This window comes from Syngnathoides biaculeatus, chromosome 9 (genome assembly GCF_019802595.1).
Source record: "Syngnathoides biaculeatus isolate LvHL_M chromosome 9, ASM1980259v1, whole genome shotgun sequence".
NCBI classification, from domain to species: domain Eukaryota; kingdom Metazoa; phylum Chordata; class Actinopteri; order Syngnathiformes; family Syngnathidae; genus Syngnathoides; species Syngnathoides biaculeatus.
In genome coordinates this window covers 25,706,758-25,732,164 of record NC_084648.1, presented here as the reverse complement: position 1 = coordinate 25,732,164, position 25,407 = coordinate 25,706,758, and the positions used below count along the sequence as shown (strand labels likewise).

The 25,407-nt window shown below is 42.5% G+C and overlaps 1 protein-coding gene and 1 long non-coding RNA gene across 6 annotated transcripts in view; one reads left to right on the top strand and one right to left on the bottom strand.

Annotated features, from left to right (window-relative positions):
- sorcs3a (sortilin related VPS10 domain containing receptor 3a) overlaps positions 1–25,407 on the top strand; it is a 294,433-nt gene that overhangs the window by 185,257 nt on the left and 83,769 nt on the right. For all 5 annotated transcript variants that reach the window (XM_061830272.1, XM_061830273.1, XM_061830271.1 and 2 more), the window contains 4 exons: positions 5,240–5,313; positions 10,430–10,494; positions 11,132–11,250; positions 22,444–22,533. In XM_061830272.1, the coding sequence (XP_061686256.1) occupies positions 5,240–5,313; positions 10,430–10,494; positions 11,132–11,250; positions 22,444–22,533 (348 nt within the window). The remainder of the gene's footprint in view (positions 1–5,239; positions 5,314–10,429; positions 10,495–11,131; positions 11,251–22,443; positions 22,534–25,407) is intronic.
- Positions 1–25,407, bottom strand: part of LOC133506288 (uncharacterized) — a 35,785-nt gene that overhangs the window by 7,381 nt on the left and 2,997 nt on the right. The window lies entirely within an intron of this gene.

Here is a 25,407-nt window from a genome sequence, read left to right as displayed (position 1 = left end):
TGTCAACTATCGTGGTGGCAGCTTTATGGTCTGGGGCGGCCTTTCTTTAGCAGGGACAGCGAAGATAGTTAAAATTGATAGGAAGATGAATGAAGCCAAATACAGGACCATTCTGGAAGAAAAGCTGTTGGAGACTGCAAAAGACCTGAGACTGGGACGGAGATTTATCTTCGAACAGGAAAATGATCCAAAACATGAAGCCAAATCTACAATGGAATGGTTCACAAATAAAAGTATCCAGGTGTTAGAATGGCCAAGTCAAAGTTCAGACCTGAAGCCAATCGAGAATCTGTGGGGTGAGCTGCTGCTGTTCACAATCCACTTCCATCCCACTTCACTGAGCTCGACCTGTTTTCCAAGGAAGAATGGGCAAGAATTTCAGTCTCTCGACGGGCAAAACTGATAGAGACATACCCCAAGTGACTTGTAGCAAAAAGTTGCGCTACAAAGTATTAATGTAAGTGGGCCAAATAATATTGCATGCCCCACTTCTCAGGTTTTTATTTGTTAAAAAAAAGTACAAAATATCCAATAAATTTCATTCCACTTCACGATTGTGTCCCACTTGTTGTTGATTCTTGACAAATATATATATATTAATGTTTGAAGCCTGAAATGTGACGATAGGTTGAGAAGCACAAGGGGGCCAAATACAGGACCCGTGTGGAGGTTGAATGTTCTCCCCTTGCCTGTGTGGGTTTTCTCTGGGCACTCCGGTTTCCTCCCACATCCCCAAAACATGCATTCATTGGAGACTCTAAATTGCCCCTCGGTGTGATTCTGAGTGTTACTGTCGTCTGATTCCATGTGCTCTACGAGTGGCTGGTAAACAGTTCAGGGTGTACCCTGCCCTCCTGTCCCATGACATATGGGATTGGCTCCGAGCACTCCCCTGACAATTGTGATTATAAGTGGCTAAGAAAATGGATGGATGTATGGATGGATATATATTTATACAGATGCCGTCACTGGGTGAGAATTGAACCCACACTGCCAGGACTAAAGTCAGTTACACAGAAGAATATTGTGGGAAATTATTTTTGTCATGCAGTTCAGCATACTTTGTATTTTATGACTACTACTGTAAAAGTCATTGGCACTTGTGAACTTGGGCTAAATCGGACTGTTGGCCCTTTTACACTCAAACCCCATTTCCATTGAAGATAGGACATTATGTAAAACCGAAATAAAAATAGAATACAATGATTTGCACCTCCTTTTCAACCTCTATTCAATTAACTACACTACAAAGACAAGATATTTAAATTTGTCACCTGTGAACGTTTTTGTTATTGTTTCTTTTCAATTATTTTCTCAATTTGAATTTGATGTATGCAACATGTTCCAAAAAGCTAGGACAAGTGCAGTAAAACACAAAGCACTCATTTCGAAAATATATATATACGTATACATAAGTGGTTGGTTATCTTTCAAAATCAGTCTCCCAGAAGAAATAACATACTTTAATCATTTATTATTCATTCTTTGCGGCCCGGTACAAAATACTCCACGGATCGGTATCTTTCCGGGGCCCGATGGTTGGGGACCCCTGCCTTAGAGCAAGAGCTGGAGATGGTTGACGGAGTACCCGGCTTCTCAACAGGTTTTTTCTCACCAACACACAGATATGTTTTGCAGGACTGTTTAGGCTATGTGTTTTGTATTTGCATTCATAGTATATGAAACATTTTATATTTTGTCTGGTAGAAGTATTGGGATTGGTAAAATTTTGGTGTGACTAACACTGGTGATATGAACAATTTTTCTCATGGCGCTGAAAGAATCATTGAATTAAAAGTACAAATGACACAGACAACATATCCAATGCAATCACATCTTTTAGAATGAAATTATTAGGTATACTTTCTGCTTGTTTTTATTTTCTGCTTTTATTAGTTTTGTTAATTCAGGACATACATTAAGTAATACATTTATATTGCATTACTCTTTATGAAGTGTTTTGAATCGTTTTTTGAATGTTTTAAGTTTTAAAATGAATACATTTTCATTGAATCATCGCTGAAGTCCCTTTTCTTATATTTATTTGCAGTGTTTTTCAATTTATGTATGAAGATACAATGGTTAGAAGACTCCACATGATAGATATAAAACATCTGCTTCAATTTTTTTCAACATTAAGGACCAATATCTGACCGTATCCTAATGTTTATCATGATCGTGGCCCTTTTTGCTTCATGCAAAAAGTTTGATAACTTTATTAGTAGATAATGAATGAAAAATGAAACAACAAAGAAATTAATAAAAGTGGCACATTGAACTACGCTATGCTGGACCGACTTGTTAGTTAGCAGGCTGAGCCCAAATACATCTATTGGAACTCAGATAAAACGAAAACACAAAAGTTAATATTTACTCAAATGCCAAAATGTCTTGCCAAGATAATCAAAATTAGATTAGATCGATTTCAAAAGACACACACTTGTTCAATAAGCCTGTACAATGAAGTCAGTGAACAAATGCCTGAGCTTGTGTGGCAGCTGACTAACCATGCCTTTGATTTATCCGTGTCTGTGGGAAACTATGAAGCATCCTGGATGATAGCTCAGAGGTTTTAGAATCTTAGATGTCAATGAATTGATGAATAGAGAGGGTAGCTGATCTGCCTGCTGGTCCATATGTCACAGTCCAAAGAGATTTAGTTATTGTGTTTGCCTCAATGTTACATCAACCCAAATGCTTCAGCGGGGAACCTTTTTGTACAGAAGGTAGAAGAATCAGAGAGCTAATTAAGGGCAAACCAAATGTCCATGGGTTACTGTGGATAACACTTCAACTTGACAAAGGTCTCGACAAATTTGTGCTTCCAGAAAACACAGAATCTATTCCCTAACCTCAGGGACAAATCGAACAACCTACGACTAGTACTACTCACATCACAAAGCCCTCAAGTCATTCACTGTGCATTTTATTCAAACAATGAAGTGACAGTTCATGACAATTTTTATAAAGATTTCCCAATCCTTGATGACCATTTGGGCTATTTATTGAGAGAGAGGATGAAGGTCAAACATGAGTTTTGTAAGGCTGGCACCATAATAAATATTTTGAAGGAAACAAAAATCAAACTGGATAGAATGGAAATTGGTCCTATTATTTTCTTTGTCATAATAATAAAGAAATATAAGAAGAAAGTATAAAAATAAGTTTGATTGGCTGGTAACCAGTTCAGGGTGTACTCTGGCTCCTGCCCAATGACTGCAGCAATCCCACGACCCTCGTGAGGATGAGCAATTCAGAAAATAGATGGACAGATGGATGAATGGATGATGGAGGATGGATGGATGGATAAAAATAAGGACATCTCGCTTCTGTGCTAAGTCCTCAATAAAACCAAGGTTATAGTGTCCCTGCAATAAAACCATTATTTTCTGTCTAGACAATTTTGTAAGTAAAATTTGAACATCAAAGTGCTAACATTTTCTTCTACTTATTTGAGGTCGGATCACAGGGGCAGTAGCTTTCGAAGGAAAGCCCAGACATCCCTCTCCACAGCCACTTAGGAAGTCAAGAGACACAGCCTCCCGTGCCATTCTTCCCTCACTCATGAACAAGACCCCAAGATATTTGAACTCCTCCACTTGGTGAAGGATCTCATCCCCGACCGAGAGAGCACACTTCACCCTTTTCCGACTGAAGACCCTGGTCTCAGATTTAGAGGTGGTGATTGTCATCCCAGCTGCTATATACTCGACCAAGCACTGGTCTAGTGAGAGTTGGAGATCATGGCTTGATAAAGCCACATCATCTGCAAATAGGAGAAATGCAATACTGAGGCCACAAAACCAGATCCCCACTATGCCTCGGCTGAGACTAGAAATTCTGTCCATTAAAATTATGAACAGAATTTGTGACAAAAGGCAACGTTGGCAGAGTCAGACACTCACCGGAAACAAGCCCAACTTACTACTGGATTTTTGGACCAAACTCTGACACCGGTCGTACAGAGAACAGTTCACATCAGGGGTTTTGGTACCCCATACGCCTGAAGCAGCCCACCATACAGGAACATGGTCAAATGCCTTCTCCAAGTCCACAAAACATATGTAGACTGGTTGGGCTAACTCTCATGCACCCTCAAGGACCATGCTGAGTGTGAAGAGCTGGTCCACTGTACCACAGCCTGGGGGAAAGCCACACAATTCCTCCTGAATCTGAGATTGAGATTCGACTTCTTGAAAGAAACTTCCTCTTCAGCACTCCTGAATAAAACCTTACCAGGGAGGGTGAGGAGTGTGATCCCTCGGTAGTTGCAACACATGCTCCGGTCCCCCTTCTTAAAAAGGAGGACCACCACCCCAGTTTGCAAATCCAGAGGCACTGTCCCCAATGTTCACGCAATGTTGCAGAGGACTGTTAATCAGGACAGCCCATGACATCCAGAGCCTTTAAGAACTCTGGGCGAATGGTATCCTTGGCACCGAGGAACTATTTAACCACGTCAGTGACCTCAACCCCAGAGATAGAAGAGCCCACTTCAGAGACCCCAGATCCTGCTTCCTCAAAGGAAACATGCTGGTGTAATTGAGGAGGTCTCCGAAGTATTCTCCCCACCAACTCACAACATAGTATACTCACTTATATAGTATATGACTAAGTATACTCACACTTGTCGGGCACCTCTCACCGTGGGCAACTCCACAGTGAAAAAGTGTCCTTTTCAAGAGGACTGGTATCAGAGCACAAGCTGTGTGTGAACCAAGCCCGACTATATCTAGTTAGAACTTATCGAACTCACACATCAGCTCAGGCTCCTTCCCCATGAGAGAGGTAAAATTCCATGTCCCTAGAGTCAATTTATGTACCACCACACAGCACGTACTGCACCTCACCCCTATGGCATCTTACCCATATTATTGACTGGTCTACATTTGTATGGGATTACAAAGATTATGTAAAAGTGTCTATATTTCAGTGTTTGGATAACCATTAAATAAAGGACTACTTTCTAATTGACAAGGGGGAGGAAAATATTGTATGTATTACCATATGCATATTTGAAAGGGCAGTTGGTAATTCTTATGAAAGCAATTCAATACTATCCTGTGATACTGGGTATAAGGACAGACTATTCTCCATTCTGGAATCACGTGTCAAAAACTCAAGGTTGTTTCAAATATTAAATTATCTACTCCAATTTGAGGCCAAATTAATTTCAAACCATGTGGACATATAGTTACCATTTATCTTGCTAACATTTTTCAAAATCTCATATCCACAGGTGTACAGCTCATTAGACTTTGGGAGAAAATGGCAGCTTGTCCATGAACACGTTACCCCTACGAGATTCTATTGGTGAGTTAACCTTTTCAGATCTTCACTTCGCTTTATTCTTTTCCATTGCTCTTTTTCAAAGTTCACTTAATAAGAATGCTGAGGCCCTTGTGTGTGTTCTGTGTGACAGTGGCACAAATACTTACAAGCAGCATCAGTGACTGGTGATGCAGCCAAAATTCTGCACATTTGCACCCCTTAAGATAATCAGGCAGAGATTAAGCTTTTCCTTCAGAGTGCACTTTACCTTCAGTATTTGACGACATGTTGCGTTCTACTAAATTTCTCATACTGTTCAAAGCTGCCATCTGGTGAATAAATTAATTCACAGTGGCTTAACACTCCAAACAGTGTCACATCAAGTTCAGTGAAGAAAATAAGTATTTGAAAACCCTGCTATGTTGCAAGTTCTCCCACTTACAAATTGTGGTGGGGTCTGAAATTTTCATCGTAGGTGCATGTCCACTGTGAAAGAGATAATCTGAAAAGAAAACTCCAGAAATCAAGATGTATGATTTTTTAACAATTTATTTGGGTGATACAGCTGCAAATAAGTATTTAAACACCAGAGAAAACCGATGTTAATGCTTGGTACAGTAGCCTTTGTTTGCAATTACAGAGGTCAAACGTTTCCTGTGGCCCACTCACCCACACAGATCTTCTCTAGATCAGACAGGTTTCAGGGCTGTTGCTGAGAAACACAGAGTTTCATCTCCCTCCAAAGATTTTCCATTTTCTATCTGGAGACCAGCTAGGCTACGCCAGAACCTTGATATGCTTCTTACGGAGCCACTCCTTGGTTTTCCTGGCTGTGTGCTTTGGGTCATTGTCTTGTTGAAAGACCCAGCCACGGTGTTCAAATATTTTTTTTCTTCACTGTATAAAGTTCTGTCCATTTTGTTTGAAGCACATTTATTCAATTTATTGAAAGGAAAATTTCAGTTCAATTGTTTCGCCTTTTGTGATATGTCGCTGGCATAATTTTTTTTGTCACCATAAATGTGCACCGTATTCTCAGTTTTGGGTGCTATTTCAGTATTTAACACATACATATGGTGCATTGTATTATTGGGCATGGTAAAACATACGTTAACATGGTAAAACATACGTTAGCATGGTAAAACATAATGTGGCGCTAAGGAACCAGGTAGTACTTTTATTTTTGTAAGATGAAAAACAAGCTTACCCTTCTCTCACACAACGACAGGTGCATGCACGTCACCAGTCAATATGTCTTGCACAACCACAGTATCACACCAAACCAAAATAATCACACCACAGCAAACAGAACAAAACAACCACAACCATAACAGAAGAAATAATTGATACAAAACATGCACTTCAAACACTGTTTACATGTTTAGTGCTGGAAAGCATGCTGGGAGCACCTCCAGACTCCCAGCGGTGCTACAATACATTAGCTTTAAACATTCGGTAGCATGCATGCATGCATGCTATCTAAAAAGGTAGTGGGAGCAAAACTGAGTTCAGTTGTACTTTATTGAAGTATTTAACAATGTAAACAGTGAGTTTGGTTACACTTTATATGAAGTATTTAACAATGTGCTCACGTTATTTTTGATCAATTCTCATTAACAAATCCATCAAAGTCCTCATCTTCTGTATCCGAAATGAATACCCGGGCAAGTTCTCTGTCAAACACACCATGTTCCCTCACGCTTCTCCCTACTGTTCTTTGATCATTAATCCATTGGTTGAGTTGGTCTCCCAAATCTGGCCACCTCGCCTTGTTTCTGCGGTAACTCAGATTCATCTTCTTAACTTGGTGAAGCTCGTTTTCCTGCTTACCCCACTGGGAACCATGGATTTGTTGATCTTGAATTCACTTGCAGCTACAGAATTCCCATTCCCATTCTCAGGTCTTAATGACATCTGCGGTCATGAAGTGCTTTGAACGCCTTGTGCTTGACCACCTCAAGAGCATCACAGGTCCCCACCTAAACCCACTGCAGTTTACCTATCGAGTGAACAGCTCTGTGGATAATGCCGTCAAAATGGGTCTGCACTTCATCCTTGAACATCTCACCAGTGAGGGTACCTATGTGAGGATCCTGTTCTTGGACTTCAGCTGTGTGTTTAAGACCATCATCCCTGAACTCCTCTCCTCCAAACTTCTCGAGCTCAGCGTCTTGCCTGCCATCCCCCGGTGGATCGACTACTTCCCGACAGGCAGGACACATCATGTGAGGCAGGGGGACACCACCTCATCCACGTGCACTATCAGCACCCGGGATCCCCAAGGGTGTGTCCTCTCCCCTCTGCTCTTCTTGCACTACACAAATGACTGCACCATGAGGAATCTAACTGTAAAAGGTTAGATGACGCCATGGTCATTGGCCTCATCAAAGACAGCGACGAGTCTGCATATTGAGAGGAAGTGGCGAGACAACACAACCTGGCGTTGAACACTCTAAAGACTGTAGAAATGATTGTAGACTTCAGGCGGTATCCTTCGCCACAGGTACCTCTGACCCTGTCCAACTGTCTTGTGTCAACCGTCAAGACTTTCAAGGCCTTAGGAATTACAGTCTCAAAGGACCTGAAGTGGGAGACGAACATCAACTCCATCCTCAAAAAAGCCCAGCAAAAGAATGTTCTTCTTGTGGCTTCTGAGGTAGCACGGCCTGTCACAAGTGCTGCTGAGACAGTTCTACATAGCAGTCATCCAATCAGTACTATGTAACTCCATCACGGTGTGGTTTGGAGCCGCAACAAAAAACTCATACTACAACGGACAATCAAAACTCTACCCACTATTGAAGACTTGCACGCAACGTGAACTAGGTCCAGAGCGGGCAGGAACCATTCAGACCCTGCACATCCTAGCCACCAGCTCTTCCAGCTCCTGCCATCCGGAAAGTGCAACAGATAAATGCAAGTCAAAACTAGCAGGCATTCTAAAAGTTTTTTTTTTTTTCCCCCTCTGGCAGTTATGTCATTAAATTCTTGATCAGCGAACCTACTATATTTCTGCCTTGTGCCATTGTTGGGACACACACTCACATCCTGCTGGTCGAATCAATATTAGTATTCAGAATATATTTTGTAGACTATCGCATGATTCATCACTTTAAACTGCTCCCTTTGCACAATTGTCATTGCACTGGTTTATAACGGAAACCACAAACGGGTAAAGGCACTCAGTACAAACGTAACACAGTGTGGGACATTGACACACTCTGATCTTTTACCTGTTCTAAATGAAGAAGACGGTACATCTTGCACATATGTGTCTCTTGTTTTTTGTTCTTGTTACATGGTTGTTCTTTGTTCTGAATGTCATACCAGGGCAGCACTGAAAAAAATTCTTTGTGTGTTTTTACACAGCCAATAAAGCTGATTCTGATTCTGATACTCCTCCGTGTAACTGATAGCTTGCAGTTTGAACTGTGCTTCGTAACCGTGTCTCGTTGTTGTTGCCATTTTCAAGGGATCTTAGCCAAACCGATGTTGTTTTGCACAATGCACATAACGGCTCTATATACCTACTCGTGGGTGTTCCTTTCGCATCCACTTTTACAACCACTGTTGTCAGGTTCACCAATCAGACATTCATTAAACAGGACAAAAAAGGAAGCAAAGACATCAGTTCAAGTCTCGCGAGGAGAAAGGAGAGGAACTGTCTCGTACAATTCACCACTGCATTCTCTGATTATCCTCTCCTCAGCACTTCTATTTATTTAGTTTTAAGAGGCCCCTTATTTACATGGATGTTACAAAAAGGAGAAAAGGAAAAGGAGTTCCTCTCTTGGTACTCTGTCATGGGCTTTCTCTAGGTGTACAACAACACAATGTCACTCCTTCTGACCTTCTCTGTACTTTTCCACAAGGATCCTCAAGTCAAATAATGCATCTGTGGTCCTCTTTCTAGGCATGAAACCATACTGTTGCTCACATATACTTACTTCTGACCTGAGTAAGCCTCCACTACTCTTTCCCATAATTTCATTGTGTGACTCATCATCTTTTTTCCTCTCTAGTTTCCACAGTTCCGAACATCGCCTTTGTTCTTAAAGAAGTGAATCAACAAATTATCCCAATTAAAATCAAGGTGTTTTTGCAATAAACCGGGTTGTTCATCCATCCATCCATTTTCTGAGCCACTTATCCTCACAAGGGCCGCAGTAGTGCTTGAGCCTATCCCAGCTATCATAGGGCAGGAGGCAGGGTACATCCTAAACCACTTGCCAGCCAATCACAGGGCACATCGAGACAGTCCTGCTCCCAATCACACCTAAAGGCAATTTAAAGTCTTTAATTAATGCCTGTTTTTTTGGGATGTGGGAGGAAACTGAAGTGCCTGCAGAAAACCCACGCAACATGCAAATTCCATACAGGCAGGGCCGGGATTTGAACCCCGGTCCTCAGAACTGTGAGGCCAAATATCTCATCAATTTCACCTCTGTGCTGCCCATTATTTTATTTTTTTTCCCCCATTTGTTTTAAGAAATTGCAGTTTTTGTATCACTTCTACCACTTAACTATTAAGACCCTGCTGACCCACTGTGTCTCCATTTGGTATGGGAGCTGCACTGAGGCCGACAGAGGGTTCAGAGGCCAATTAAAGCAGCACAAAAGATCATTGGTTTGCCTCTCCCCTTCGTGGCAGGCATTTTTTCCTCTCAGTGCCACAGCCGAGCTCAGGAACATCATTATGGGCACTCCACACCATCTTAACTGTTTGAGCTCCTGCCATCTGGAAGGTGTTACAGATGCACCAAAGCAAGGACTAACACACTAAGGAACAGTTTTTCCCAAGAGCCATCACCCCCCTGAACTCCCGTGCTATTAATGCATAGGCAAGCGGATTTCAATATCTTTAGCAATACTTTATATGACTTCCATTTTACACATACATTTTTATTTTTATTCTTGTTTTTATTTATTTCATTTATTTTTGCTTGTATGTATGCACTGATGAAGAAGAAGCTCTCCAATATAATTGCAGTTTCGTTTGATGACAATGAAGGGCATTCATTCATTCACTAGCCCACTCTTCCACAAGTGTGGTCAAAAATTGAAATGAATGTGTTTGCAATAAATTAAAGACATTTCTGTCAATTTTGGCTCATTACCAACATGTCAACTAGCCCTTTTATCCGTCATATTCTCCCAGGTCTGTGTCAGGGGTAGACAAGGAGCCAGATCTTGTCCACATGGAGGCTCACACGCCAGATGGAAGTGAGTTAATGCTTCACATGCATGAATAAATAAAACGTTTCTATGGCAACAGCTACAGAGCATGCTTTGCAAATAAACTGTGCATTTCTCCCAATTAATATGGTTTGTCTTCTCCACTCTCTAACAGCAAGAACCAAACTCTGACAATGCTGTACATGTTAATGCAAGCAAATGACATTGCAGTCATGTAGCTGATTATCAGCATTGTTGTACGACACGATAACAAACAACCAGAGTGTCTGTGATTTCAGTTGTGGCATTTACTCAACATGGAACTGATGTGCTAATTTGAAACCACCTGAGTGACAGGGAATTAGATCAAGTAAATGATGGATACATATCAAAAAGTCAATCATATATATGCAGAAATGTAACTTTATCCTCACTTGACTTTTAACATAAAAAAACATCAAATACAGCATCAAAAGACAAACTGAAGATTAAGAGAATCAAAGCTATTCTGATTACAAATTTACATTACACTCAAATCTGTTGTTGGTTGGACCGGTTCCCTTTGCCCTCTGTTGACTCATTTTGCTGCCTGTGATGGTCCTCATCCCTTCTCACATCTCTTAACAGGATGTATATTATGGTAACATTACGAAGGCCTCAGACTTACTATTTTTACAAAATACAGGTGTCCAGTACATCACGTGCAGAGTGCACAAGTGCACAGAAGCCAACAAGAACTACCCCTTTCCTGGATCCATTGACATCAGTTCATTAGTCGTTCAGGATGACTATATATTCATTCAGGTGTGTATTACAAGGCCTTGGCTTTTTTTTGGATACATTTTGTATTTTTTTTTTTTATCAATAAGGGCCAAAGGTCATACCATATACCAGATTTATATACTGTAAAGTTATTTCCTGAACAATACACAGTGGTGAAGTTCAGTAGTGCACATTATAAAAATGAGACCAGAAAAAGTAGGAATAGCCTAATACTTTGAGATAGCAAGGGTTTCATTATTAATGAAATATATTTTTCAGTTGTTTCAACAATAACAACAGCCCACCTCAATACAATACCCAGTTTTTCTCCTATTCTAAAAAAATGCAACTGTGCGAATGGCAGATATTGCAGAAAAATTCCTAAAAAAAATATTGCCAGCACAGTGGCCGACTGGTTAGCAAATCTGGGACCCAAGTTCAAATTTTGCCTTTCCTATGTGGAGTTTGCATGTTTTCCATGTGCCTGTGTGGGTTTCCTCCTGGTTCTCCAGCTTCCTCCCACATCCCCAAAATATGCATGGTAGGTTATTTGAAGGCTCTAAATTGGCCGTTGGTGTGATTGTTAATATGAATGGTTGTTTGTTTATATGTTAAGGGTGTACCCAACCTCTCGCCTAAAGATAGCTCGAATAGGCTCAAGCATGCTCACAATCCTAGGTGAGGTGAGGATAAGCAGTATGGAATCTGGATGGATGGATTTATATTTCTACATACAGTACTGCATCTCCCTTCTAGTATTTTAGTATAATGGCTAATGAGACAAATGTGTCACGCGCCAATGGTGCAAATGCAGGATTCCAAGACGAGGACATGATGTTCAGTGGGTTTTATTTTAAATGAAAGTTGTGCACGACAACACAGTCCAAGATTGCAGGATCCAAAACACAGGAAACAATGTCTGATAACTATGAGTCAACTAAAGAGCATAACCAAAAGGGTGACTGGGCTATAATGGCGCAGTGGTGTAGTAACCCCGGATGTGGGAAAGCATACTCAACGAACTGGCAAAAAACAGTGAAAAACTCCAACTTAAATACATTGTCTAATCACAGTGCCTCGTGTGACACAGCTATGAGCGGTGACAGGTGTCAGAGATGAAACCACTTGGAGCGGTGGCCAGGCCATGCCCCTCTTGGCCATGGTCCAGCCTTGGTCATGACAGACAAAACATGACCAGGGGAGGGCTGAAGAGGGCCCGGGGGAGGGCACAAACACTCTAACCCCAGTCCGTCTGGTGGCTTTATAGGCCACCCAAAATGAGGAGTCCAGCTAAGAAGGTCAGGAGGTCGGCCAGGACACCACGCACCAGGGTCCCTAAGGGTTTTGGTCGTAAGGCGGCCGGGGACCGGTCGCCACCAAGTTCTGGTCGTGAGATGGCCGGGGACCAGTCGCCGCCGAGGCTTGGTCATGAGGCGGCCTTGGAATGATCGCTGCCATGGCTTGGTCGTGAGGCGACAGTGTAATGGTCGCCGCCGAGGCTAGGTCGGGAGGCAGCCGGGGATCAGTCACCAGCGAAGGTTGGTCATGAGATGGCTGAGGATCGGTTGCTGCTGGGTTTTGTTCATGAGGCAGCCGGGGACTGGTCTTCGCCGAGTTCTGGTCGTGAGGCGGCCGGGGACCAGTCACCGCAGAGGCTTGGTCGTGAGGTGGCCGGGGACCAGTTGTCGCCGAGTTCTGGTCTTTAGGTGGCCGGGGACCAGTCGCCGCTGAGGTTTGATCATGAGGTGGCCGGGGATCGGTTGCTGCTGGGTTTTGTTAATGAGGCAGCCGGGGACTGGTCTTCGCCGAGCTCTGGTCGTGAGGCGGCCGGGACCAGTCGCCGCTGAGGCTTGGTCGTGAGGTGGCCGGGCACGGTTGCCCTTAAAGTGTGGTCGGACAGCCACGGACCGGTCGACATTGAAGTAGGAGAGGGAGGCGGCCGCTGTCGAGACAGGGATGTGAGGCAGCTATTTACCTGTCGCTGTCGAGACAGGAGCGTGAGGCTGCCGCGTGCCAGTCACCGTCAAGAGAGGAGCGTGGGGCAGCCGAGGACGGGTCGTCGTCAAAGCAGGAGCAGATAGCGTCCACGGGCCAATCACCGTCTGGACAGGAATGTAAGAAAATACCAAATACCTGTCGCCGCCAGCACCGGAATGAAGGCGACCGTAATGTCGCTGCCACCTGGACAGGAACGATGGGGCGGCCGACGAGTTGTCGCTGCCGCCTGGACAGGAACATGGCGCGTCCAACAAGCCTTTGCCGCCGCCTGGACAGGAACGTGGAGCGGCCGACAAGCCGTCGCCGCCACCTGGACAGGAACGTGCAGCGGCCGACGAGCCTTTGCCACCGCATGGACAGGAACGTGATGTGGACAACGAGCCTTCGCTGCCGCCTGGATAGAAACGTGATGTGGCCGACGAGCCTTCGCCTCCGCCTGGACAGGATTGTGGTTCAAAGGAACATGGTTCACTTGGAAGTCTGTCGCCACCGCGACATGGGTGTAGTGTGGCAGCAGGTCAGTTACCACCGCAACGTGGGCTTAGCTCGGGAGCACATCGGTGGCTACCGCGACGTTCGCTTGGTTTGGTAGCAGGTCAGTTGCTACCGTGGCGTTGGCATGGTTCGCCAAGAAGTCAGTCACCACCGTGTCGTAGACTTGGCTCGGTAGCGGGTTGGTTGCTACCGTGACGTGGGCGTGGCTCGGCGGCCGGTCGTTCGTCACTGCTGCACAGGCTCGAAACAGCTGTGGCCATCCCGGGATGAGAATGACCGTGGCCATGTATTGTGAGATTTTGGGGAACAACCTCTTTGCCTCAATCAGAGCATTGAAGATGGGTCATGGCTGGGTCTTTCAACATGAAAATGACATGACGCACACATCCAGGAAAACCAAGGAGTGGCTCCGTAAGAAGCATATCAAGTTTCTGATGTTGCCTAGCCAGTCTCCAGACCTAAACCCAATAGAAAATCTTTGAAGAGAGCTGAAACTCCATGTTTCTCAGCGACAGCCCAGAAACCTGCATGATCTACAGAAGATCTGTGTGGAGGATTGGGTCAAAATCCCTCCTGCAGTGTGTGCAAACCTGATGTACAACTACAGGAAATGTCTGACCTCTGTAATTGTGAACAAAGGCTACTGTACCAAGTATTAACATTGGTTTTCCCAAGTGTTCAAATACCTACAGTATTTGCAGCTGTAACACACAAATAAATCCTGAAAAAAATCATACATTGTGATTTCTGGATTTTTCTTTTTAGATTATTTCTTTCACAGTGAACATGTACCTACGATGAAAATTTCACGCCCTCCATGATTTCTAAGTGGGAAAACTTGCAATATAGCAGGGTGTTCAAATACTTATTTTCTTCGCTGTATGTTTGGGTTTATTTGGGGCAATCCATCGCTGGCAATCAGCTGTATGCAGTGATGGGCTCTGCTGTTGTCAGACTATCAGTATGTCATCAAGTACAGAAACGCTGGCCACCATCAAAATTTTGACTCTCTAGACTTCCTTTACCTGTTACACATGCTGAGCCTGTGCAGGCTGATATTATATTTCAAGGACGTTACAGCAGCTCCAGTCACCTCAGCTCACGAGAAGAAATGTACAGTATTCGGACTGTTTTGTCCGAGATTGTTAAAATCATCACTTGGGGTCGGAGAGGAGAAATGACACCCACTTTCAAACCATATCTGATGTGACGAGATGAACTTTGAGTCCAAAATGGATGCCTTTTATGGAGCTACTGTGTCACCATTCCACCTCCGCTTCGAGAGCTAGTGATTCTTCCGGGACACTGTGGAATGGTGTGAATGAAGAAAATGGCCTGGAGTTATTTTTGGTGCCCTGGCCTGGATACAGCCATAGAAGAAAAAGCTAAGTTGTGACTGACAGTCAAAAAGTGAGAAAACTTCCACATCTGGCTCCTTTGCATCCATGGAGCTGACCAGAGGGACCGTGGCAGAGAGTTCACATTGACTTTGAAGGACCATTGGAAAACAGGATATTCTTAGTGGTAGTTGATGCTCATAGTAAATGGCCATAAGTAGTTCTCTTGTAGACCACCTCTGCAGAGAGAACTATTGAAGAGCTCAAGTCTATCTTCAGCCGATTTGGTCTTCCTCAACAACTAGTCTAGTGTCAACAACTAAGTATTGTCAGAGGAGCTCAGAATATTCATGGAAGAAAATGGTATTCAACACATTAAATCTGCACCTTATTATCCTGCTATGAATTGGCTTGCAAGAAAATGTGTACAAAATATGAAGCAAGTGCTCAAATCCACACAAATCTCTGTTCCTCAACCAACGCCTCGGTGCTTTTCTGTTGTCTTACAGGAACACGCCACATGCTACAACAATGGTGTCTCCCACTTTCTCTATGTTCAAGAATATGCTCTGCACTCGACTTGGTCACTTGAGGACTAAAAAGACCAAAGAGATTGTACACCTTCAACAGAAAGCTCAAGTTGAAAACCAGGCGAGGGCAAAGTTATGGTCGTTCACAGTTGGCGAGACGGTACTGGCCAGAAACTCTACCATTGGTGTTAAGTGGACACCTGCGACAGTGATTAGAAAAACAAGTTCTATGTCATACACTGTAGAAACCAATGATCAGTTAATTTTGAGGAGGCATATCGATCAGTTACTGCCCATTTCAGGACAAGCGGAGGACTCTGTACCATCCATCATTCCAGAGCCCGAGGTCCGTCAGGAGCAACATTCATTCCCTCTGGAACTTCAGGAGAAACCTCTGGAAATGGACAGTGTTCTAGGCACACTTCAGCCTACTCAGGTGCCAATGCCAGACACCACTCCCAATTCAGAATTCAGCAAAACCCTGACTGACTTGGCTGTAGGTCTTACTTCCCCTCGGAGAAGATTACTGCCTACTGACAGAATGACATCGTAGTCTAGTGAATAGCCAATCCCATTTTGACAGAATTCACATTGGGGTAGATTGAGGTACTCTACCCTCTCTCTGGTGGTAGAACATTATTTAATTTTCATGACATCTTAAAATTAAAATAAATATTCCTATAGGTTTTCAAAGATGTTTTTTGTCAATACTGTATATTAAAAATGTTGCTTTATTTCAGGTCTTAAAAATAAGGGAACCCATTTGTTGCACATTGTTACAGACAAGGCGATGCGTGCTGCGATGGAAAGGTGGTGACATAATTTTAATTGGATGTTGAGTAAAGAGGAGAATATATTCTCCAATCCAATGATTTGCTATCTTCAATGTCTTCCTTAATCTCTACACTTCCACAGACAGGTATATAACAAAGTGGCAAGGAGGTACGACCTCACGTTTGTTTCATATATTCCTGTGTTCCAAGTTTTTTATGTCTTGTGTGCTTATTTTATTAGCTGTGTCCACCTGTTCATTTTTACCCTCTTAGAATTATTGTTTTATCCTGCATTTGTTTCTATCATCCTTGCCCAAATCATTATTTTTGTGACCGGGTGTGTGACCCAACGACACAAAGAAAGGCGATGCCCCACTGCTGACTTCAAGCAGAACACCATAAACATGCTTTAAATCAGATGACCTGCTAATCTCTAGCAGGTTTATCAGGACACTGCTGCAGCTTTGAAGAAATGTTTACTTTAGTGTTTGTGTTGATGTTGGTGTTGCCATCTGTTTCACCATTTGTACTTAGTGAATTTGTAACTTTGTAACCTTTTGACCTGAGAAAGCAATAAAAAGAGGCACAATGGTGAGGCTGACTCAGAACGTGGTTCGGAGGTGCAGCTGGTCAACCGAGCCCGTCTTCCTCATGAGCCTAACTGTCCCTGTCATTTTTATATTAGTCCAGCGGTTAGGGGTCAAACCTGACAACCATCTACCGAACACCTCCTTCCAGCCACCTGTGTCTTGCACAGGTGTTTCTTGTTGTCTGACAATCTATTTATTTAACTCCCTGCTTTCTTTTAGTTCTTGTCAGTCCTTTGTTTGTGCATGTCTGTGTTAGTTCAGTTATATCACCGGTTGAATTTTCCTTCAAGTTCAGAATCATAATCAGAACCAGTTTTATTGGCCAAGTATGTAACAACACACAAGGAATTTGTCTCCGATAATTGGTGCTTCCCTGATACGACATATACAAGGGTCATTCAAAAAATAAAGTGACTTTTAATACAGATAGAAGCTTACTTTTTTAATATGGTTGTTTTAGTTAATCTTCACATGAATTTAATTTCTTTTGCTGATTAAAAAAAAAAAAACTTTGGGAGTTTTGGCGATTATAAAAGATGGCCGACCAGGAAGCATGCTCCAGGATTGAACGGCGGTCAGTTATCAAATTTTTGTTGCTGAAGGGTGCAAATCAGTTGAAATTCATAGGGGAATGTCGCATGGTGCCGCATGTTTCAGCGGAAAAAAATGTCTACACATGGGCTAAATCATTTAAAGAAGGACAGAGCAGTGTTGAGGATGAAGACAAGCCTGAGAGGCTTTCAGAAGGGGAGGTCTCCCAAGATGATCGAATAGGTCAATGACCTCATTCAGTCTGACAGAAGGGTGACAGTGGATGACATTGTAAGGACTTGGAACACACAAAAATGTCCAGGATGACCATGGCTACTCGAAGGTCAGATGCCAGTGCGTGCCAAAGATTATTATTACAGAGTACTAACAGCGAAGTGTTGAGTTGTCCCAGCAGTTTCTCTCCCACTTTGAGAGATTGTGATGAGTTTCTGAAGAAGCTGGTCACATGTGACGAGACATGGGTTTGGCACTATGAGCCTGAGTCCAAACGGCAGTCCATGGAGTGGAAGCATGCAGGCTCTCCAGTGGAGAAGAAGTTCAAGTCCCGGCAGGCCACGAGGAAGGTGATCCTCACTGTTTTTTGGGATATGCAAGGCTCAATCACCATTTCATTCCTTGAGAAAGGAAGCTGTGTCAACAGTGCCAACTACTGTCCAATACTGCTGAGGCATCCCAAAAAAGACAAAGAACAAACAGAGGGGTCATCAGTCAGAAAGCGTCATCTTGCATCATGACAATGCAAGGCCTCACACATAAGCCCAAACAGTGCCGACCATTAACGAGCTGGGCTGGGAACTGCTTGCTCAAACCCCTGACAGCCCAGACCTTGCCCCTTCACCATTCCTTTCACCTGCTTGGCACCTTGAAAGCGTTCACGAGAGCCACAAAGTTTGAAAGTGATCGTGAGGTCAAAAGTATTGTGAGCATCTGACTGAGACATCAGTCCAAAGTTTTTTTACGCGGAGGGAATATGGAAGCTTGTGCACAGATGGGAAAAGTGTGTGAAAGTGGTTGGAGACTACATGAAACATTTTAAAAAGTAAGCTTCTTTCTGTATTAGGAGTACCGATACAAAAAAAATCACCATATTTATTGAATGGCCCCCGTGTGTTGAGTATGAAGAACAGAACAAATGAACTAACAAGAACAAAAGACAATAGTCAATTGACATGAAACTTTATTTCCTGATAAAAACTGACAGTTGTGCAAAGTTGTGTCATTTAGCTTTAAGAGCATTTAGAGTGCCCATTAGAGTGACAGTCCAGTGCAATTATTATGATGGAAAGGGTGTCAAGGTTCAAGGAGTGTATGCAGTTTAAAGTGACGAGTCGTACGATAGTCTTTTGCATGTAATATTAATACTGATTGGCCCAGCAGGGTGTGACAACAACAACTTAAGGTAGAAAACTGTCAGGATGTGGAATTGTAGGTTAGCTGTTAAAGAATTTAATAACTTAACAGCAGGAGTGATTAGACTGTTGGAATGCCTGCTAGTTTTGATATGCATTGATTGGTAGCGCCTACCCGATGTAAGGAAACATAAGAGCTGGTGACCAGGATGTGGAGGATCCAATAGGCTCCTGTCCGCTCTTGTCCTAGTTCGAGTGGCGTTCAAGTCCTCAAGGGTGGGTTGGTAGAGTGGTACCGACAATAGAGTGGTGCCAACAATAGCAGTTAGCAGTTTTGGTTGTCCGCTGCAGTCAGAGTTTGTCCTTTTTTGCAGCACTTGTGGCAGACCATGCTTCCTCAAAAGCCTCAAGAAGTGTATCCTTTGGTGGGCTTTTTTGAGGATGGACTTGATGTTTTCCTCCCACTTCAGGTCCTGCAGAGGGTCAGGGGAGAGGGTAGAAAAGGAAAAGGGGACTGAGGACAGAGAGGTGGGAACAGATGGGTTAGAGGCACTGGTGCCGCATGCAGAAGAGGGGAATACTGATCGTCATCGCCACTTGGTTGTTCGGGTAGCTGTTTGACTTGTGGGGGATACGGGGGTACCCAGTCATGACATCACCCCGATGTCTTTCACCAGGCAACCTCGGATCCAGTGTCACAGGAGGAGATACACAGTCATCAGTTTCTTTACACTCTTTATCTTTTTTCACTTTCAAAATTCATCTAATTTTCTTTAACTCTTCTCTCACTTATTAGCCTCTGTCAATCATATTTCCATTTTTCTTAGTCTTCTAAATATTTAATTTCAATTGTTTAGTTCTTTAAACTACTTTTACTTTCCTCCAATGTTTCTTTTAAATATTGTTACTGGCGAATACTTAAAACTTCCTGTGACTGGGAAACCACAGGCAGTTTCCCACCTCTCCACCCAGGCTATAGATTTTTGCCCATATTTTTCCCTTATAGGTGGCATGGTGACTCAGCTGTAAAGTGTTAGCCTCACAGTTCTGAGGTTCAGGGTTCAATCTCGGCCCCACCTGTGTGGAGTTTACATGTTCTCCCCGTGTCTGTGTGGGTTTTCGCCAGGCACTCTGGTTTCCCCCCACATCGGAAAAACATGCAACATTAATTTGACACTCTAAATTGCCCCTAGGTGTGATTTTGAGTGTGGCTGTTTTTCTCAATGTGCCCTGCGATTGGCTGGCATCCAGTTCAACCAGTTCGAACCCCTCACTGAACTTTAGAGTAAGGGCTCAAACCTTATCAATAGAATGTGGGGAAAGCAACTACCAATTCACCTTAATACAAAGACAAGAATGTTCCCACGAAAAATATCAAGAAATAAATGATTTAATTATTTACCATAGTTCTTTGTTGTGGTTCGTTTGGAATCCGAAGGTGATGGCCAATCCAGGAAGGTAGCTGGACCCCCCGCCCCCCATCCTAATTCTTGGGTAAGGGCAGAACTAGTGCACTACTCCTGGATGCGGAGAAGGCCCTGGATCAGCGATCAATCCTGGAATCCAACTTCTGATGGCATGTTTTGGCTAAATCTTTTTCTGGCACCATAAGCAAGGAGCCAATCTTGTCTTTGTGCCTTTTTATGACAAAAAGAAAAGAAAGTGTTTGCAAATGGAGGAAATGGTACAAGTCTTATGAGTTATCACCCCTTACTGAAGGCCAGACTAAAAGTCATTTTGTAATATTAAATCAGAGACAGAAAAAGACAAAACAAGACAGTTATTTATGTCCAGCTCCAACAAGTATTTTACACAAGGAACCAGTAGGAAGATCATATGAGGGTTATCTAGTGACAAATGTTACAAACAGGAGGTGGCATGATAACAAAACCTGTGAAAGTTGATTGGAGAACTAAAACAACAAATATTTGGTATATAGTAGTGGTAAAAAAAGAAAATAACACAGTGGTGAGGCCGGCCATGATGTACGGATTAGAGACGGTGCCACTGAAGAAACAACAGGAAGCAGAACTAGAGGTAGCAGAAATGAAGATGTTGAGATTCTTGCTCGGAGTGAGCAGGTTGGATGAGATTAGAAATGAGCTGATTAGAGGGACAGCCAAAGTTGGATGTTTTGGAGACAAGGCCAAAGAGAGCAGACTTTGATGGTTTGGACATGTCCAGAGGCAAGAGAGTGCATATATTGGTAGAAGGGTGCTGAGGATGGAGCTGTCAGGCAAAAGAGTGAGAGGAACACCAAAGAGAAGGTTGATGGATGTGGTGAGGGAAGAGATGAGGGAAGTTGGGGTTAGACAGAAAGACGCACGAGATAGGCTAAGATGGAAAAAGATGACACGCTGTGGTGACCCCACTAACGAGACAAGCCGAAAGGAAAAGAAGAAGTTGTAGTGGTAAAAATAATAGAGGTCCAATGTGACTAACCAGATTGATCCACATTTCCAATATATTTTTTATTGCTACATGTCAAACAAGTGACCAGTAGTTGCAACAGAACCTCACAAAAATAGACAAGACCAAGCATTCATGATATACCATACAGGCACTAAGAGAACATGCAAATTCCACACAGGGGGATGCAGAATTTGAACCTTGGTTCTCAGAACTCTGAGGCCAAAGCTCTACAGTTGCACCACTGTTCCATTATATCCATCCATCCATTTTCTGAGACGCTTATCCACACGAGACACACACACACACATGGGAATCCTGGAGCCTATCCCAGGTGTCATGGGTCAGGAGGCAGGGTACACCCGGAACTGGTTGCCAGCCAATCGCACGGCACAGACAACAGTCGCACTCAAAATCACACCTCGGGGCAATTTAGAGTGTCCAATTAATGTTGCATGTTTTTGGGATGTGGGAGGAAACCACGCACGTAGGCACGGGGAAAAGTCCTCAGTACTGTGAGGCCAACCCTCTCGGCACGGTGATGCAGCTGTACAGCGTTAGCCTCACAGTTCTGAGGACTGGCCCCGCCTGTGTGGAGTTTGCATGTTCTCCTTGTGCCTGTGTGGGTTTCCTCCCACATCCCAAAAACCATGTATTCATTGGAGACTCTAAATTGCCCTTCGGTATGATTGTGAGTGTGGCTGTTGTCTGTCTCTATGTGCCCTGTGATAGGCTGATAACTAGTTCAGGGTGTACCCTACGTCCTGCCTGATAACAGCTAGGATTGGCTCCAGCACTCCTGTGACCCCCTCCTCAGGGTAAGTAGCTCAAAAGATGAATGGATAGGACAACTACCAGTAATAATACATTGAAAAGTGTTCCAGGCTAGTTAGCAAACATTCAGAATGTATCGGTTACAAAGAGAGATGCAGTGCTGATGCACCTCTTTGGTGAAAGATGGCTGGAGAATTTCAAGTTTGAGAAGTTTTTTAATTCAATGAAAACATGCTGCAAATAACTTCAGTATATAAAAGGAATGTCATCAGATAGTATTTTAAATTGGGATTTTTAAATAATGTATATTTTTCAGCTGTTTGGTCTAATGACTTCCAGAAAAAAATGTGGTATGCTGCTCTTGCATTTATTTGTATGCATTTTGCCAAATTTGGAGTATGTGTTCAATTTAGAATCATGTTTTCTAGGTGCCTACATCTGGAAGAGCCACATATTATGTTTCCTACAAAAGGGAGGTCTTCATCCAAATTAAACTTCCTAAATATTCCTTACCAAAGGTAGGTTGGAACAAATTTTGCAATTTTTTGATGGTTTAAAGGTGATGTATGCAGTTTTCAAACCACTAACAAGATATTAACGAAGCCCCACTTTACTCCCAGCCCCTGCCATCCTTGCGTCTCTGACCAAAGGAACACCCTCAGCTCACTAACGTTGTTCTAGAGCGCACGGAACTCTAAAGCTGCTACATTGCTATACTATGACTTATTCGTCACGCAATATTTCCGATCATAAAATGGTATTGGACTGATGTTATATTGTTTGGAATGCACAATCAGTTTAAAAATGGTGATCAACTTACCAAAAGACTCAGTGAGAATGTTGACATTGATAGTGTGTTTTATGAACCCAACTCATGCAGTTGTTATAAATGTTTACTCTTGATTTGAAATACAGAGCTGTATAATTCCTTATTTTTAACTTTTGTTGCTAACATCATGAGTTAGACTGGCGAAGAGAATATTTATCCTTTTGTGCAAGGCTGCACATGTGTGTGCAAATAATCAACAGACTATTCAGTCTCGTCTCCTGTCTCGACAGTCTGATTGGCTATATTTGTCATACATCCAATTACAGCATAAAATAATATTAAAAATTTAATTAGAGACATTAGATAGGGCAAGAGAGGCATTATTTTTCAAAAGATAATTTTAATAATATTTTACTGTCAAGTTATACAGTTTTAACATGAAAGACAAAGTATATTTTTCCAAATCCAAACTCTCTTAAGTTATAATAATAATGTACAGTATACACAATGTAGAGTTGCTGAATTGGTCAAAGAATGTGATTTGATCTCATTGTGCATCACACAATAGACAAACAGCCTCTTTAAGATAATACCACACAAGTATAATGAAAACTTGACTTATGTGTGCACCAAAATGCCATTTTCCAAGTTAAGAGCTCTCACTATGAAAGCTTTCGGTTGCAAGCAAATATGATATCAGCGTGCTTCCGGTGTATCTCTGTTAGAAAACATCAATGAATACCACAACATCTTCCGGTGTATCTCTGTTAGAAAGCATCAATGAATACCACATCTTCCCAACAGCCCATTATTCAAGATTACACTAAGGTTTTTTTTTAATTCCAGATTTCATAGATTTTATGAGGTAGATGCCCAAATTATGTAAAAATAAAGAATAAATACTTGAAACTGTTTAAATTGCAGGCTCTGAATCTATTATCTACAAAGTTCAACTTTTTGAATGGAATTATGGAAATAAAATTTGAAATGGTATTCTAATTTTCTGGAGACTGTGTGTGGATATATATATATATATATATAATATATATATATATATATATATATATATATATATATATACAGTGAAGAAAAATGGTAAATGAACGCCCTGCTATATTGCAAGTTCTCCCACTTAAAAATCATGGAGGGGTCTGAAATTTTCATTGTAGGTGCATGTCCACTGTGAGAGAGATAATCTAAAAACAAAAATCCAGACATCACAATGTATAATTTTTTTTTAACGATTTATTTGTGTGATACAGCTGCAAATAAGTATTTGAACACCTGAGAAAAACAATGGTAATATTTAGTTCAGTAGCCTTTGTTTGCAATTACAGAGGTCAAACGTTTCCCGTAGTTGTTCACCAGGTTTGCATACACTGCAGAAGGGATTTTGGCCCACTCTTCCACACACATCTTCTCTAGATTAGACAGGTTTCTGGGCTGTTGCTGAGAAACAGGGACTTTCAGCTACCTCCAAAGATTTTCTATTGGGTTTAGGTCTGGAGACTGGCTAGGCCACGCCAGAACCGTTATTTGTTTTTTACAGAGCGACTCCTTGGTTTTCCTGGCTGTGTGCTTCGGGTCATTGTCATGTTGAAAGACCCAGCCATCTTCAATGCCCTGACTGAGGGAAAGAGGTTGTTCCCCAAAATCTCACAATACATGGCCACAGTCATCCTCTCCTTCATACAGTGAAGTCGTCCTGTCCCATGTGCAGAAAAACACCCCAAAGCATGATGCTATAACCCCCATGCTTCACGGTAGGGATGGTGTTCTTGGGATGGAACTCATCATTTGTCTTCCTCCAAACACGGTTAGTGGAATTATGACCAAAAAGTCCCATTTTGGTCTCATGTGACCATTAAACGTTTTCCCATGACTCCTCTGTAACATCCAAATGGTCATTGGCAAACATAATACGGGCCTCGACGTATGCTGGTTTAACGAGGGGAACCTTCCATGCCATGCATGATTTCAAACCATGATGTCTTAGTGTATTACCAACGGTCAACTTGGAAACGGTGGTCCCAGCTCATTTCAGGTCATTGACCAAGTCCTGTCGTGCTCCACCCTAATTGAGATTGACCATCATATTTAACTTATTCCATTCTCTAATGATTGCTCCAACAGTGGACCTTTTTTCACCAAGCTCCTTGGCAATTTCTCCGTAGCCCTTTCCAGCCGTGTGGAGTTGTACAATTTTGTATCTGGTGTCTTTGGAGAGCTCTTGGATCTTGACCATGTTACAAGTTTGAGTCTTACTGATTGTATGGGGTGGACAGGTGTCTTTATGCAGCTAATGACCTCACACAGGTGCATCTGATTCAGGATAGTACATGGAGTGGAGGTGGACTTTTAAAGGTGGACTAACAGGTCTTTGAGGGTCAGAATTCTAGCTGATAGACAGGTGTTCAAATATTTATTTACAGCTGTATCAGACAAATAAATCATTAAAAAATCATACATTGTGATTTCTGGATTTTCCTTTTTAGATTATCCCACTCACAGTAAACATGCACCTATAATGAGAATTTCAGACCCCTCCATGATTTCTAAGTGGGAGAACTTGCAATAAAACAGGCTGTTCAAATACTTATTTTCTTCACTGCATATATATATA